General features: G+C 27.2%; 1 protein-coding gene across 1 annotated transcript in view; it reads left to right on the forward strand.

Annotated features, from left to right (window-relative positions):
• LOC142332503 (dynein axonemal heavy chain 1-like) overlaps nt 1-14,635 on the forward strand; it is an 897,921-nt gene that overhangs the window by 838,185 nt on the left and 45,101 nt on the right. The window contains exons 30-35 of the mRNA XM_075378951.1: nt 382-598; nt 2,165-2,439; nt 4,127-4,300; nt 7,283-7,419; nt 10,685-10,910; nt 13,625-13,820. Of these exons, the coding sequence (XP_075235066.1) occupies nt 382-598; nt 2,165-2,439; nt 4,127-4,300; nt 7,283-7,419; nt 10,685-10,910; nt 13,625-13,820 (1,225 nt within the window). The remainder of the gene's footprint in view (nt 1-381; nt 599-2,164; nt 2,440-4,126; nt 4,301-7,282; nt 7,420-10,684; nt 10,911-13,624; nt 13,821-14,635) is intronic.

Genomic DNA, 14,635 nt, shown 5'->3' on the forward strand with positions numbered 1-14,635 from the left:
ACTGGAGTTCATCTATAATGAGTGGGTATCTCAAATTGGAAACATTAATTTTTCATCAAGCTCTCCAAGTATAAGTTGTGTAATGTCTATTTGTGAGGTTATTTAAAATCACATGTTTACATAGAGAAACCAAGATGAATTTAATTTTTTTTTAGAGATGAACAGTTGATTACATAAATAACACAACCAAAACAATGTTATACCCCAGCTAACTATGAAAACAAATATGAAAAGTTTTGGAAAAGTTACAAAAAAAATTAAACAGATTCCATTTCCATGTAAAATATTCAAAGCTTATATGAATTAATTCAATTAATAATTCATTAATAAAAAATAAATAAAAGAAAAAGAAAAAAGTTAAATATTTTGTTCTATGTTTAGGTTTTAGATGGTTTGGTAGAATTAGAAAAAACACTTCAAAAAACAATGGACCATAAACGTATGTTGGAAGCAAATGCCAAATTATGTGAGGACCGTATGAATCGTGCCTTTAGATTAATTGGAGGATTATCAGATGAGAGAGAAAGATGGATTAACACAATTGCTGCATTTGAAGTTGCTTTAGTTAATGTTGTTGGTGATATACTTATCAGTTCAGGTAGGTTTAATCTGTTTCCCTTCATTTTAATGATTTTTACTTCCTTGTACAAAGTAAAAAGATAAATAAAATAAAATAGGTTAAAAAAATAATAAACTGATCTCATAAATTCCATTAAAAAGTTTTAAGATAATACTTTTTCAATTATTCTTAAAAAATTACTTTTTAAAGTTTGTATCAAATTAACAAATTGTTGGTAGTTTTAATTTAATGTTGACTTCAAAAAGTTAAAATTTATAAGAAAATTGAAAAAGCATAATATTTTTTTTAGACAGTTTTTTAAGATCTGTTTTATTGTTATATTTTTTTAAGTATATTTTAGTAAAAGATCAGAGTAATATACCCTAAAGATTTGAAATTTTACATTATTTGATTGTGTGATTCAATAATTTTCATTTATAAATCAATAATTTTGATTTACCAAACTATAGTTATATATTAAACTAGCAAACCCAGCAATGCTTCAATATTGCTAGATTTGAGTAATATATATATATATATACAATTGAAAGTTTGATAAATCATATTGTCATATGATTTATGAACATTATGAAACTTCAACAAATTTAACCTTTCCCTTTTCCCTTTCCCACCATTTCTTTTTTCCTTTCCTCCTTTCTTTTTCCCCTTTTTTCCATTTTCATTTTTACCATATTCCATTTTACCCTTTTCCTCCCCTTTCCCTTTCCTTCCCCTTTGTCTCTTTTCATTGTTTCTCTTTCACCTTCATATTTCCCCCTTTCCTTTTGTCTTTTCTGTCTTTTGTCTCCTTTCCTCTTTCCATTTCCTTTTTCTGTTTTCCTTTCCGCCTTTTTCTTTTTTCCTTTTTCCTTTTTCCCCTTCTTCTGTTTTACCTTTTTTTATTTTTCCCTTTTTCCCCACCCGTAAATTGGTACAATAGTTTTTTAGTCTATAGCAGACACACATATCGAAAACACTGAAATGGAATCGTAAAATATTTAGTATAGCATATGTTACTTTTACATCCAACAGACAGCACTGTTTTTAAAAAAAAAGCATATTTTTACCTGTCACAGGTGTGATACCTTAGGTATATAAATAGATGGTATATAAAAACACACGCATACTCAAATACAATGTTGTGTCAAAATTTCAAAGCATTTATCTTAAATGACATATATATATATATATATATTAAAACAAATTTTTTACAGATTATCTGAAACAGTGATGTAACGAAAATATGATTCAGTCTGTTTCTGATATTACACGATATATTTTTTTTAAATTATAGAATGATTATATTTCTTATTTCTACAAATGCAAATTGTACAACATTTTTTAATAATCATTTGTTTCAAATTAAAGGCTTTAGTTTCTATTAAGCTTCCATCTCTTTTATTAATCTTAGAATTACTTGATTCTTTGTACAGAAAGCTAGTTTTATTTCAAATCATTGCATCTTTAAGAATAATATACATAGTTGCTGTAGGTATTATTTGAAGGCAACTCATTACTTGATTCAAGGCACTTTAATTTAATTAAAACATAGCTTAATTCTAGTAATTTAAGGAATGTGTAAACGTATTTCTTTTATTTTAACAGGTGCTGTTGCATATTTAACTCCATTTACTGATAAATATCGTAGAGGTTTACTAAGTGAATGGTTGAAAATATTAATAGATATGAATGTACCTCACACAGAAAAATGTTCACCAGTTGCAACACTTGGCGAACCAGTTGTTATTCGTAAGTGGCAATTAGAAGGTTTACCGCGTGATTATTTATCAACTGAAAATGCCATTCTTGTTTTTAATTCTAGAAGGTGGCCACTTTTTATTGATCCACAAGGTCAAGCGAATAGATGGGTTAAAAATATGGTAAAAAATTCCATGCTTTTTATGAAATTTTTAATTTTATAAAAATATTTTTTAGTGTTTTTGAAATACTTAATTTTAGGATTTTCTAGCATAACATTAATTTTTTATGATTAAATAAAAAAAAATTGGGTTACTGGTTGTTTTATTTGAAAGCTTGCTGCCCATAATTTGTGATGGTGAAAATGACATGAAATTATTTTTTTAAGGTGAACTGAAACCAAATTAAAAACACAAAAGAATCTTTTGTATTTTTATATTAAAAATATTTTAGAAATTAATATAGATATTAGTGGATGAAGGTGAGGAAATATCTGAAGATGTGCAACTTGTATAAAATACAACTTTTATATTTTTATTTGTTTTCTATACCTTAAAAGAAAATAATTACAATCTTATATAATCTCTGCTATTGATCATTACGAAGAAGATATTCATGTAAAATTACGATTTAGGTAAATGTATTAATTTTAATTGTACTAGTGGAGCAGAAACAATTAGACGATTTAAAACTTGAAAATGAACACTTTAATTGCAGATGAAATACTAACTAGGTACACCATTATAAAGAACAAGGCCAAGCATTTATTTTTTTCACTCACATTTTGAAGATAACATCATGCAAGTGATTATTTGCAATAAAGCACATCTCTGTACATTGTCTGATATCGTCCATGAATTTTCTCAGCAGATCCACTGGAATTGCATGAATTTCTGCCTGGATGAAATCTTTCAGTTCCTGTATAGAGAAAGTCAGGAACTCTTACTGGCCCAATTTCATTGTTTAATAAGTGCAATCGAGCTGGTAAGAGTTTTGTAACAAATTTTTATATTTTTTTATTATTAAATGGAATGCTTAAATATTGTTTTTTATCTATTTAAATTATCTATTTATTGTTTATTATCTATTTGTTTATTATTTATTATTGTACACCGATTGTCTATTTCATAACATGTATTTTTTTTAAACAAAATTCTAAATTTATAACAGATTCTGATAATAGAAAAGTAGTGTCTTACTATTTTTGATATCAATATCATTTTGTTAAAAACAGTTTTATTTTGTTTTACAGAAATTTTTATTTTTTGAGTGGAAGAAATGATATCTTCAAGACTCTTGGCAAACGGTTTAAAATTTCATTTTAATTTTTTTGGATAAAATTTTACATTTTAATAATCAATGATTTGAAACCTGGACTTGCTTTAAATCAGAGCTATCAGTTTGTGTTTATTACAGTAGGGATATTAAAAAAAAAAAATACTTATTATATTGTACCATATATTTATATACACATTTTCAGGGTATTTTATTTATGGTATAAATAATGAAAGAGTGACCTTGTACATATCTCCAAAGGAGGAATCATGTTGAAAAATTAATTTGTGATTCATAATATTTTTGTCATTGATCTGAATGCAGAGTCAATTTTATTATTTTTTTAAAACTATTTCATTTGAATTTGGCCCAAAATTCAAATGGAATTGGACCAAAAAGTTTATTTGAATTATTTTTAACTCAGTAGGTTCTTTTGTTTAATTTTCTGTTGTTTGAAACAGTTTACTTTAATAATTTTATAAATTGTCCTTCTGCCATTCTAATTTTTTTTTTAAGATCTCAATTGAAGAAGGTTTATTTTTCATAAAACTATAAGTAATTGTGCATTTACTACTGCTAATCTCTTTATATTAGGGTAAGTCAAGCAATCTGACTATTTGTAAACTAAGTGATCGTGATCTGATGAGAACTATTGAGTCAGCTGTACGATTTGGTAAAGAAGTATTAATTGAAAATGTTTTAGAAGAATTAGATCCAGCTCTTGATCCAATATTGACAAAACAAACATTTACACAGAATAATCAATTAGTGAGTAACATAAATTTTAATTTCTTTTATACTATTTTACTACTGCTATTTTTTTGGAAATATATTATTTACAGTCAAATTTTAGGATATGAATATTTAATAAATGGTTAGTTATACACATAAAATTTAGCTTGTTTAGTGTGATATATGTTGATTATCTTTAAAAAATGTTTTTTATATTGGGAAGTTTTTTAACTTAAAAACTTACAAATATGTTGAAAAAAAAGAACAGGATGCTTTTAGAGCTCTGCTTTAGAAAACCTTAACTTGATTATAATTTATTAAATTTGTAACCAGATTGATTGAAATTTTCAAGTATTGTTTATGTTGTACTATAAATAGTTTTATCAAATCTCAGAATAATACTTTTGTACATTTCCATATTTTATGTTTTCTATGAAGACATGTATATCTGCAACAATAACTCATAGAAGTATGAGACAAATGACTCAATACTGACTGATGCCACTTAGGCAACAAAAATTATAACTTTTGAGAATTCTGTTTATTTTAATTTTTTTATGTAAATTTAATAATTCGTTTCTGAGATATCTATTCTCAAAATCAACTGCAAATAATGCTTCGTCAGATGGTAGAGCACTCCAGAAGTGTACAATATAAATTTTCAGTTACAGAATATATTCACCGATTGTGCTTAACTTTATTTAGTGTCATATGATAATTGATGTATTGTCGTGCCTAAATAGATATATTTAAATAATTTTATATATATATATATATATATATATATATATATATATATTTTATGTTATCTTCCTAAAGTAATACAAAGTAAATTCTTATCTTTTATTTTTCTCTTACCTATATTACCTACAGTATTATATCAAACATTTTTTTGCACTTTCTTTACATATTTAAATCATAAAAACTTACATAATAACTTTCCAAAAAAATTGTCAGTAGGTTCCTCTCAGTTTCTTAGCATTAATTTTTGCTGTACATCATTTTAATTTAATGTTTTAAATATTGTATTTGCTCAATTGTTGGGTCAATAAAATTATATTTGTGATTCAACTCCTCCAAAAATCACATATGCAAATCCTTAATCTTTCTTTTCATAAATGATTGCAGTTATTGTGACAGCACATCTGCCAAGAATTCCATGAATGACCATGAAAATGCCCTGAATTTTATAAACACCTACAGCTTTGATAAAATATGGTTATTATTGTATTTATTTTTTGAAAACAAATGTTATCATTTTCTGCTATTAGATTGCTTCTCCAATTTCTCCAGTACTTTCTCTATTTGCTAGATTAGCAGATGCTTCTGTTAAATGCATATTCCATTTGATAAGTGCTATTATCAATTACTAATTTATGTTCACAAAAAGCAGTATTAGTACTGTTCTACTAGTAAATAGATTGAGAACTGTCTAGGCAGGCAATTATCCATCCTTATTCTACTAGTTCCTTAAAAATTCTATAACACTAAAAAATCTTTCAGTTAAATCTCGTGGTATCTTCTAATTAAAGTTATTTTACTTTCCTAGCATCATAGGTCTAGAGCTACGCTGTAAGCAGGAAAGTATGGTAATCAGTCAAATGAGGCATGTGCTTTTTTTTGTATTACTTGAAATTTCATCATGATTCAGAAGCCCCAAAAAAACAATAAATAAATATACTGTGAGTGAAGACATAAATATAAAAATCACTTGGTTCCAAGTCCAGGCTGTAAGAGGGATGATCAAAAATATCCCACTGGAATTGATTCAAAAGTTCTTGAGTTTTTTGAGTACTGTGCAGACTAGCATTGTCATGCAAAAACACAACATCAGATAATAGCATACTGCGATGTTTGTTCTGAATAGCTGGCCTAAGTTTCTTTAAATTTCACCATAGACTTGCATCAAATGGCTTGTGTTTCAGCACTTTGATGATGATGATGACGAACTTCAAAATGCTGTGAAAGGTTGGCTCAGTACTCAGGTGGCTGAACTGTATGAAAAATGTATTTGTAAATTAGTGAAACGCTATGACGAATGGTTGAATTTAAATGGTGACTGTTGAAAAACAGTTAAAAAGCTGTATATAATTACAAAATGTTTTTATCTGTGCAGGTTTTTTATATATAGCCAAACATAGGTTACTTTCCAAACCGCCCTCATCCAAAAAAAAAAGGGGGAGAGGTAATGTTTATATGTATATACGTGTTTGAAACCTAATAACTTTTGACTGGATAAACAGATTTCGGTGACTTTTTTTTACAGACTCATGTATATGAGGCAATTTGTTTGTAAACTTTTGGTATCAATATCTCTAGGGGAAGTGTTGATAATTTTTTGGGTTCAATTTTCTCAAAATTTTACAAACATAATCCCACTCTATATTAAGCTCACTACATGTGCATGCTTGTCTTAACTATTTTTTTTTTTAATTTTGCACCAAAATTTCCCCTTCCCCAAAAATCAGAAAGCTATATTTTTATTTATGCATATTTTTTAATCAAAGTTTTTTGTCTTCCTAGGCATAACAGTAGTACAAGCGAGCCAAAAAATGCTTTGGCATCAATATGGTGGGAGAGCCGATCAAAGTTTTAAAAATATCAATTTTTTGAATTTCTTAAAACTTTTTTTGTTTATTTTCATGTATCGTTATTTTTCCATTATATAAGAATAAATAATCAATGCCAGGAAAGTATTACAACTTTCCTGTTAGCTTTTTTGTCAGCTGCTTTTTAATATAAACTTAATAAATATCATAGACATTATCAAATATCATATTAAAGGTGGAAAAAAGAAGATTTTTTTTAGAATGTATTTTCACCAACCAACTTTCTTTTCTTATAAAACTGAAGTAAATTTTTTTAAATCTAAATACCATGAGTTTCAGATAATAAATGATCTAAATATGTTAATGTTGTTTACTTTATTATTGAGCTGTTTTCGTTTCTTTTTTTTATGAAAAATAATATTATAAACTAATTTTTTATCCTTTAATCATTACATTTGTTTTTTTACAGGTTATAAAAATTGGAGATTCAGTTGTTCCATACAGTACAGATTTCCGTTTATATATTACTACAAAGCTAAGAAATCCTCATTACTTACCTGAAGTATCAATCAAAGTGTTACTTGTTAATTTTACTTTGGTTCCAAGGTAATTCAATTTAAATTAGTCATTTTTAAATTAATTTCTCTGTTCATTCATTTCAGAATAATACTTTTAAAAAAATCTCTGCATGGAACTAATTTAACATTTTCAAAACAACCTCTATTGGCCTACTCCATCATAGCTTGTCATGGTTTTGTACATTTCTCTTAACAATTATTTTTTAATACACTTTCTTTTCATAGATTTAAGTTAGGTTTGTAAACACAAAAAGTTGATACGAGTACATTTTGTTTGCCTCTGAGTATATGTAGGTGTTAGTGAAGGGATATAGTGAGAGTACATAGGATGAGAAAGGGAATGAGGGAGGCTTCAACTGCAGGATGTATGCATGTATGGACATACTCAGGCGAGTGTGTGTATGTGTGTTTTACCCCACTCTGTTGCTGTAACAGTATAGTTCCGAGTTGCATCTGAAATACTCTTTTTAACCTGTATGAAAACTATACTTACAAAACTTACTATCCTTTAAATATATTTTTTCTTTAGGATATCATTTTAAAAAATGTACTTATGTAAGTTTTCAATTTACTAGAGATTATTTGATTAATAGATACATAAATTTAGGAATTTGTGTAAAAAAAGTATTCTAAAAGTAAAACAAAGGATTTTTTACAATTTTAAAACTTTATAGTTATAAATAAATTTGTTTTTTAATCATCTAGTTATAAACCAATTAAAATTAGATAAAATAATTTCTTTTTTTAATTATCTTTACACTAAAAACTATTCAATAATCAGTAATAATTACAACATATATCTTAAATATTTTGTTTTTTATTATCAGAAAGTAATTATAATCATCTATTAGCACTTGATGTAAGTCGTCCTTTGAAAATTGTGTAGTTATGATCAAGAAAAACAATAATCTCAAGTCAGAAATATTGGTAAAGTGAAGAAGGGGTTTGTTGTTTCCTTCTGTACCAAGTAAAATATCCCTACAACAAACTAAGTCTGTTTCAGTATAGGTAATATTTAGTTTTACATTACACTTGCATTCTGTTCACTTAAAAAACTGGCTGTATCCTAAACATTTGGAATATTGTAAATTAGAGAAAGCTGTAAAATATAATTTAATGTAAATTATGTTTTTTTTTACACCAGTCCAGTAATTTCACTGACATAAATTGAGCTAGTACATTCTGTTCAAACAGAAATTTCAATATTTGTCTGAACTGTTTACAGTTGAATCTGTCATGTGAATCCTAGTTTACTTACTGTTTCATTGATGTCCCAGTCTTCATACCAGTTTATCTAGATACCAGTTTATGTGACTTGGTTGTTACATCACAAAAGTGTTGTTTTTAACTGTGATCTTTATTTTACATAATCTGTGCCTGATCATGCTACTATAATAATAAATGATTTCAATGCACTTTCTCACCATTCTTACAATTTTCCATTTTTTATTGTACTTATTAATAAATAGTTTAGCAAAATGAACCCTAGCAGCAGAATATAATTATTTACAAAATTATTTTTTTTACGTACAGTTTTATCTTATTTTTATTTAATACTTTTACAAATATCTATGCTTCATCAAAGTGTTTTATATGAAATTAAATTAAACGCTTCATTAATTATATTTATGTTTTCCAATTCAATCACTGATGTAAAATAAACTAGAATATTACAATCTTTACCAAATGCAAATATATAAATTAAAACACTTAAACTTTAACAATATAGACATGACATTTCCAGATTGTTTGCCAGAATCAGTAAATTGATAACCAATTACAATTAAATATAAAAATAACAATAAATTAAACAGATTAGATAAATTAAAATGAGTAAGTAATACACTAACCTGATCAGTAAATTAAATGGCATACAGTAAATTAACATTTCTCTCAGAAAAAAGGCAAATATCTAATTAATTAAATTAATTAGCTAAATTTACTAGCTCTATACTAATATAATTTGCAACACGCGCGTGCGCGCACACACACACATTTATATGTGAAATATATATAATATAGCAAAGTATTTTATATAATACTTTTTTATGTGAAAAAAAATAATATATATATATATATCACATAATGTAATATAAGAAAAACATATATAGACCATTGTATATAATTATATAAAATAAATAATTTCTGTTATTCAAATTTATTATAATATTCCTGCACAACAAGGGAATTAGCCACAACGATAGAAAAAATATATATAAATATAAAACGAATTATTCTGTTCCAATAAGTTCATTTTATATCAGCAACTGATGTGGTACATTCTCCATATTTTTAAATTTTAGATTATGTTTGTTAATTTAATTTATTCTACATAAAATACTCTGATGAAGCAGAGATCTCTGCAAAAATTCTTACATGGAAGGAAAAAACAAGTTATGTAAAGAACAAATTAATTCTATAAATAATATTACTATTATATTTTTTTCTTTATCTATTTTATTTATAAAAATTTTATGTACCAAATTGGTTTATGCAAGTTAGTTTTTTATTTTCATTAACTAGAAGATGACATTACTTTTTTTTATTTCTTAGATACTGCTAAAATCAATGTATTAGTCTAAGAGCAAAAATAGAATACAAAATGTAAAACAACTTAGTATATGTATATTTTAATTTCTCAGATTTTTTGAAAATATTATAATTTGAATTAAAAATAATTGCTTAAAAAAACAATCTAATATTAATTTTGAAAGCAACTGTATTGTACGTAATTCATTAATGATTGATCAATGTTATAAAATTAATGGCTTACTAAAAGGTACAGTGTAGATGTAAGAATCCAATGAAATATATATCAGGTCTTACTTTCTTTCTTTTTTTTTACCAGTGGATCTGAAGGTTAGTGGTGTATTCTAATCAAGGTCTACAAAACTGACATAAAGTCATGGGTAAATAATCTTGTACTGCAAAGAAAAGTCAGAAAGCATGGTCAAAATATGTGTTTCTTACCATATTAGTTGCCATAACAAATTAACCAGATATATATTAAATACTCTGATATTAAATAGCTGGTTAAGCATTGGTTAACTAGTGATTCTTGAAATCAAGAACTAGAGTTAGATCTAACTCATGGTATTGTTACTTTTATTTGGATTTGAATACTTACGTTATCATACCAGTTTGACTGTTGGGATTCAGTTATCATTACTGTCTCAGGAAAAATGGCCTACATCTATCAAGATCAATTATTGAATTAGAAATGATTCAACAAAGATTTTTTGGTTACATTATCTTAAAAACGTATTATTTTTATTTATTTTTTTCCTCAACAGTGGTTTACAAGATCAATTGTTATCATTGGTTGTAATGCAAGAAAGACCTGATTTAGAAGAAGAACGCTCAGCAATTGTTATCAGTAGTGCCCAAATGAAATTTGAATTAAAAGAAATTGAAGATAGGATCTTACATAGATTAAGTACTTCCACAGGATCACCAGTAGATGATATCGATCTTATTATCACATTAGAAGCTTCAAAAGTAAAAAGTGAAGAGATTAAGGTAAATAGATAATATAATAATATTTAATCTGCATTTTCTTAATATGTTGACCATAGTTTTATAAGTCTTTTCTAGAATAGATATTTTGTTATGTATTATTTTGATAACCGCTTAGCTTAGTTATAAAAACTATTATCTTTCCATACAAAAGAAAACATACAATTAATAATTGGTTTAGAATTAATTTATTTCTTTACATAGATAGTTTGCTTCATTTATAATTGGAGCCAAGACATGACATTAATTAAATGGTGCAAACAACTAGAGATAAGCATATATACTGTTGTTTGAAGAACTGCATAGGAGAAAATGCATATTGATGTTTCAGCAACAATCCTCTTGATGACAAAAGTTTTTTTGTGAAAGCCAAAGAAGGAATGAAGCAGAATAATGTCAGGTAAATGTTTTTATAGCAGAAGATGTTCAATGGAATCTGAAGATAGACAAGGGTCCTTCCTACAAATTATATCCAACTGATTGTTTAGCTTAATAGTAGATCACACAGAAATTAGTATTTCTTAGGGATAAGTCACTTATTTCAATTTATGGTAGGCATATTTTACCACTACATTTGAAAACACTGGGTTCTAATATTTTAAATGATCCATTGATATAATTTTGTAAACCCATAGAACAAAACACATTCACAAAAATCAGAAGACTATGGAGAAAATTGGGGGAACAAACATCTCTAAAGTTCAATGAAGCATTGTTTTGCAGGATTCCAGTGTCACCATACTATTAAATAAACTGTTATCATCTAATAAGTCATATTCAGAAAGAGGTACAATATATAACTTTTAGAAGCAATTAATTTTATTCAGCATAGTTAGGAATAAAAACAAGCGGACCGCTATTAATAATTAAGTAAATTTCTTTTATTCATTGTTCATCATGATAAACTTTGTTTTCTTTTAAAAATAATGTAATTTAATACACGACACTTTCTAAATAGGAGGAAGGTGCACTTCAGGAATAACTTCCCACCAAATTAACTGCACCAGATTCCCACATAAATTGGTAATATAAAATAATTGATTCCCACATTTGGTGGTAGTTAATTCTAACTACCAAATTCCCAACATAAACAATATTGTAGACATTATTGATTCCCATTAACAACACATTTGCGATAATGTTGAAGAAAAAATGTGAGAATAAATGCAAACTGATCTTTCCAAATCAGACCTCTATGTGTTTAGAAAATGAGACACATTATAAGTTATATTTTAAAAATGGAAAGATATTCTGTTTATTAAGAGATTCAAACATTTTATATAATGATAGTGACAAAAATTATTTTTAGCTACCAAAATTAAATATATCCTGGTCAGGCTTGGCATTTTCATATGCTGCAAAATTTCCATTTCACGTTCCCATGCACAAGCTTCATGTGTATATAATACATTAACCATAAAAAAAAGTTGCATTTTGATTAAATTGGAAAATTAATTGCTTGTCCGTGGTGAAGTGGTTGCATCTCATCATTTCATCCCAGATCCCAGCTTATATATAGCACGGTGACACTGGAACCCTGCAAAACAATGCTTCATTGAACCTTAGAAATGTTTATTCCCCCAATTTTCTCCACAATCTTCTGATTTTTGTGAATGTGTTTCTATAAAAAAAATTGTTTCTATACCACTATTCAGAATTTCTGTATTGAATAATTTGTTTCCTGAAATTTCAAGGTCAGCTCTCTACACCATTGTGAGTGAGAGACTTCAGTACCGCAACTGTGTACGAGATGGTTCCCAAGATGCTGTCCGAACATCACAAAACAACGAGAATGGATGCCTCCCTAACGTTTCCATCGCTATCACAATGAAGAAACTTTTTTGAACAAAATTGTCACAGGGGACGAGACATGGGTCCATTTTGAAACTGAAGAAACAAAAGAACAATCCAAACAGTGGATGCGTTCTCATTCTCCCAGCAAACCAAAGAAGTTCAAGTGAACCTTCTCCAACAGAAAGCGTATGGTTACTGTGTTCTGGGACCGGAATGGAGTTCTCTTAGTGGAATTCATGGAACGTGGCACGACCATCACTGCAGCCTCATACTGCGTGACTCTTCAACGTCTACAAAGGGCAATTCAAAATTAGCGGAGAGGAATGTTGTCATCAGGCATTGTCTTTCTCCATGACAATGCTCGGCCGCACACTGCAGCTGTAACAAAGAAGCTCCTGCAGCATTTTCATTGGGAAGTGTTTGATCACCCACCATACAGCCCGGACGTGGCTCTATCTGATTTTCACCTCTTTGCTTACATGAAACAATGGCTAAGAGGACAACATTTTGGCACAGACATCGAGCTGCAGACCAGCGTAGAAACATGGCTGAAAACACAGGCGGCTCCGTTCTATGACGAGAGTATTGGAAAGTCGGTACCACGCTATGACAAATGTCTAAATCGGAGTGGCGACTATGTAGAGAAATAGCGTAACTATGTAAGTACTTGTTACAAATAAAAAATTTTTTACTTTTACTGTGGTTTTAATTTCATGACCGATCGGACCTTGAAAAAAAATAACCCTTGTACAATTAAATTATATCAGATTAATTATTAAATCATATATTTTATTTTATTTATTTAAATAAATAAATATATTTATTTATTAAATTATGTAAAATTATTTCATCGACATACTTTCTTCTTAATTAATTTGTTTAATTTAACTAATTAAAAGTTTTTATTTTTATCAATGTTACAGATTAAAGTACAGGAAGCTGATACAACTGAAGCAAGTATCGAAGCAACCCGTTGTTTATATATACCAGTGGCCAAACGTGCACAAATATTGTTTTTTTGTTTAGCTGATCTTGCATTAATCGAACCAATGTACCAATATTCATTAGAATGGTTTATTGGAATATTTATTAATAGCATGATCAATACTGAAAAATCTGGTGAACTATTTTATTTTTATTTTAGTTTAATTTTATATATAAAATATCCCTTGAGGTCTGTTTCTAATTTTATTTATAAATATTCATGTAGTACTTGTAGTATCTTGTATTTAAATATATTTTTATCCGTTGTTTGCTGTCTGGAGAGTAATTATATTCCCGTTATATCATTTTAATAAGAGTGGTTTATAAAATAAACCTTGAAATTTTTAATAATTTGAAGTTGGCAGCTTTGATAGTTTTTGGCTTTATTTTTACAGATTTGGAATTTCTAAATTGTTGCTATAGGTTTATTATAAACTATATTATGCAGTATATTTTGGGACAAAACTTAATAATTCAATGCAGGATATTGTCATATTAGACACGAAATTTATTAAACTGGTGTTATTTGCTTGTTATAAACCACTTGTACCAATTATTTTTAAATTGAAAAAATATTCAATTCAACGCACTTATTTATACAAGATTTGGATCTGTTTTTTAAGAAGATTTGTAACAAAACTTCTCTAATTAATATTTTTTATTATAATGCTGGAGACATATAGGAATATATTGCGTTTACCAAAACCTAATTGCACTTTAAAAAAATGATTTCTGTGGGCCCAAAAGTTTTAAAATTTATTCTAAATAATAAAATGTTTAAAGACTTAAAATTTATTTATTTAAAATCTTACCTGAAGTAATTGAAACTTTTACTTAGCTTTATCATAGAATTTCAGCCATCTATAATTTTCAGGACTAGTTTCTTATAGCTATAGTACTGAATTTACATTGAGTTTACTTTTTATTTTTTTATCTTTTTTTTATCTTAA

The sequence above is a fragment of the Lycorma delicatula genome, chromosome 11, assembly GCF_047948215.1.
Source record: "Lycorma delicatula isolate Av1 chromosome 11, ASM4794821v1, whole genome shotgun sequence".
Classification (NCBI taxonomy): Eukaryota; Metazoa; Arthropoda; class Insecta; order Hemiptera; family Fulgoridae; genus Lycorma; species Lycorma delicatula.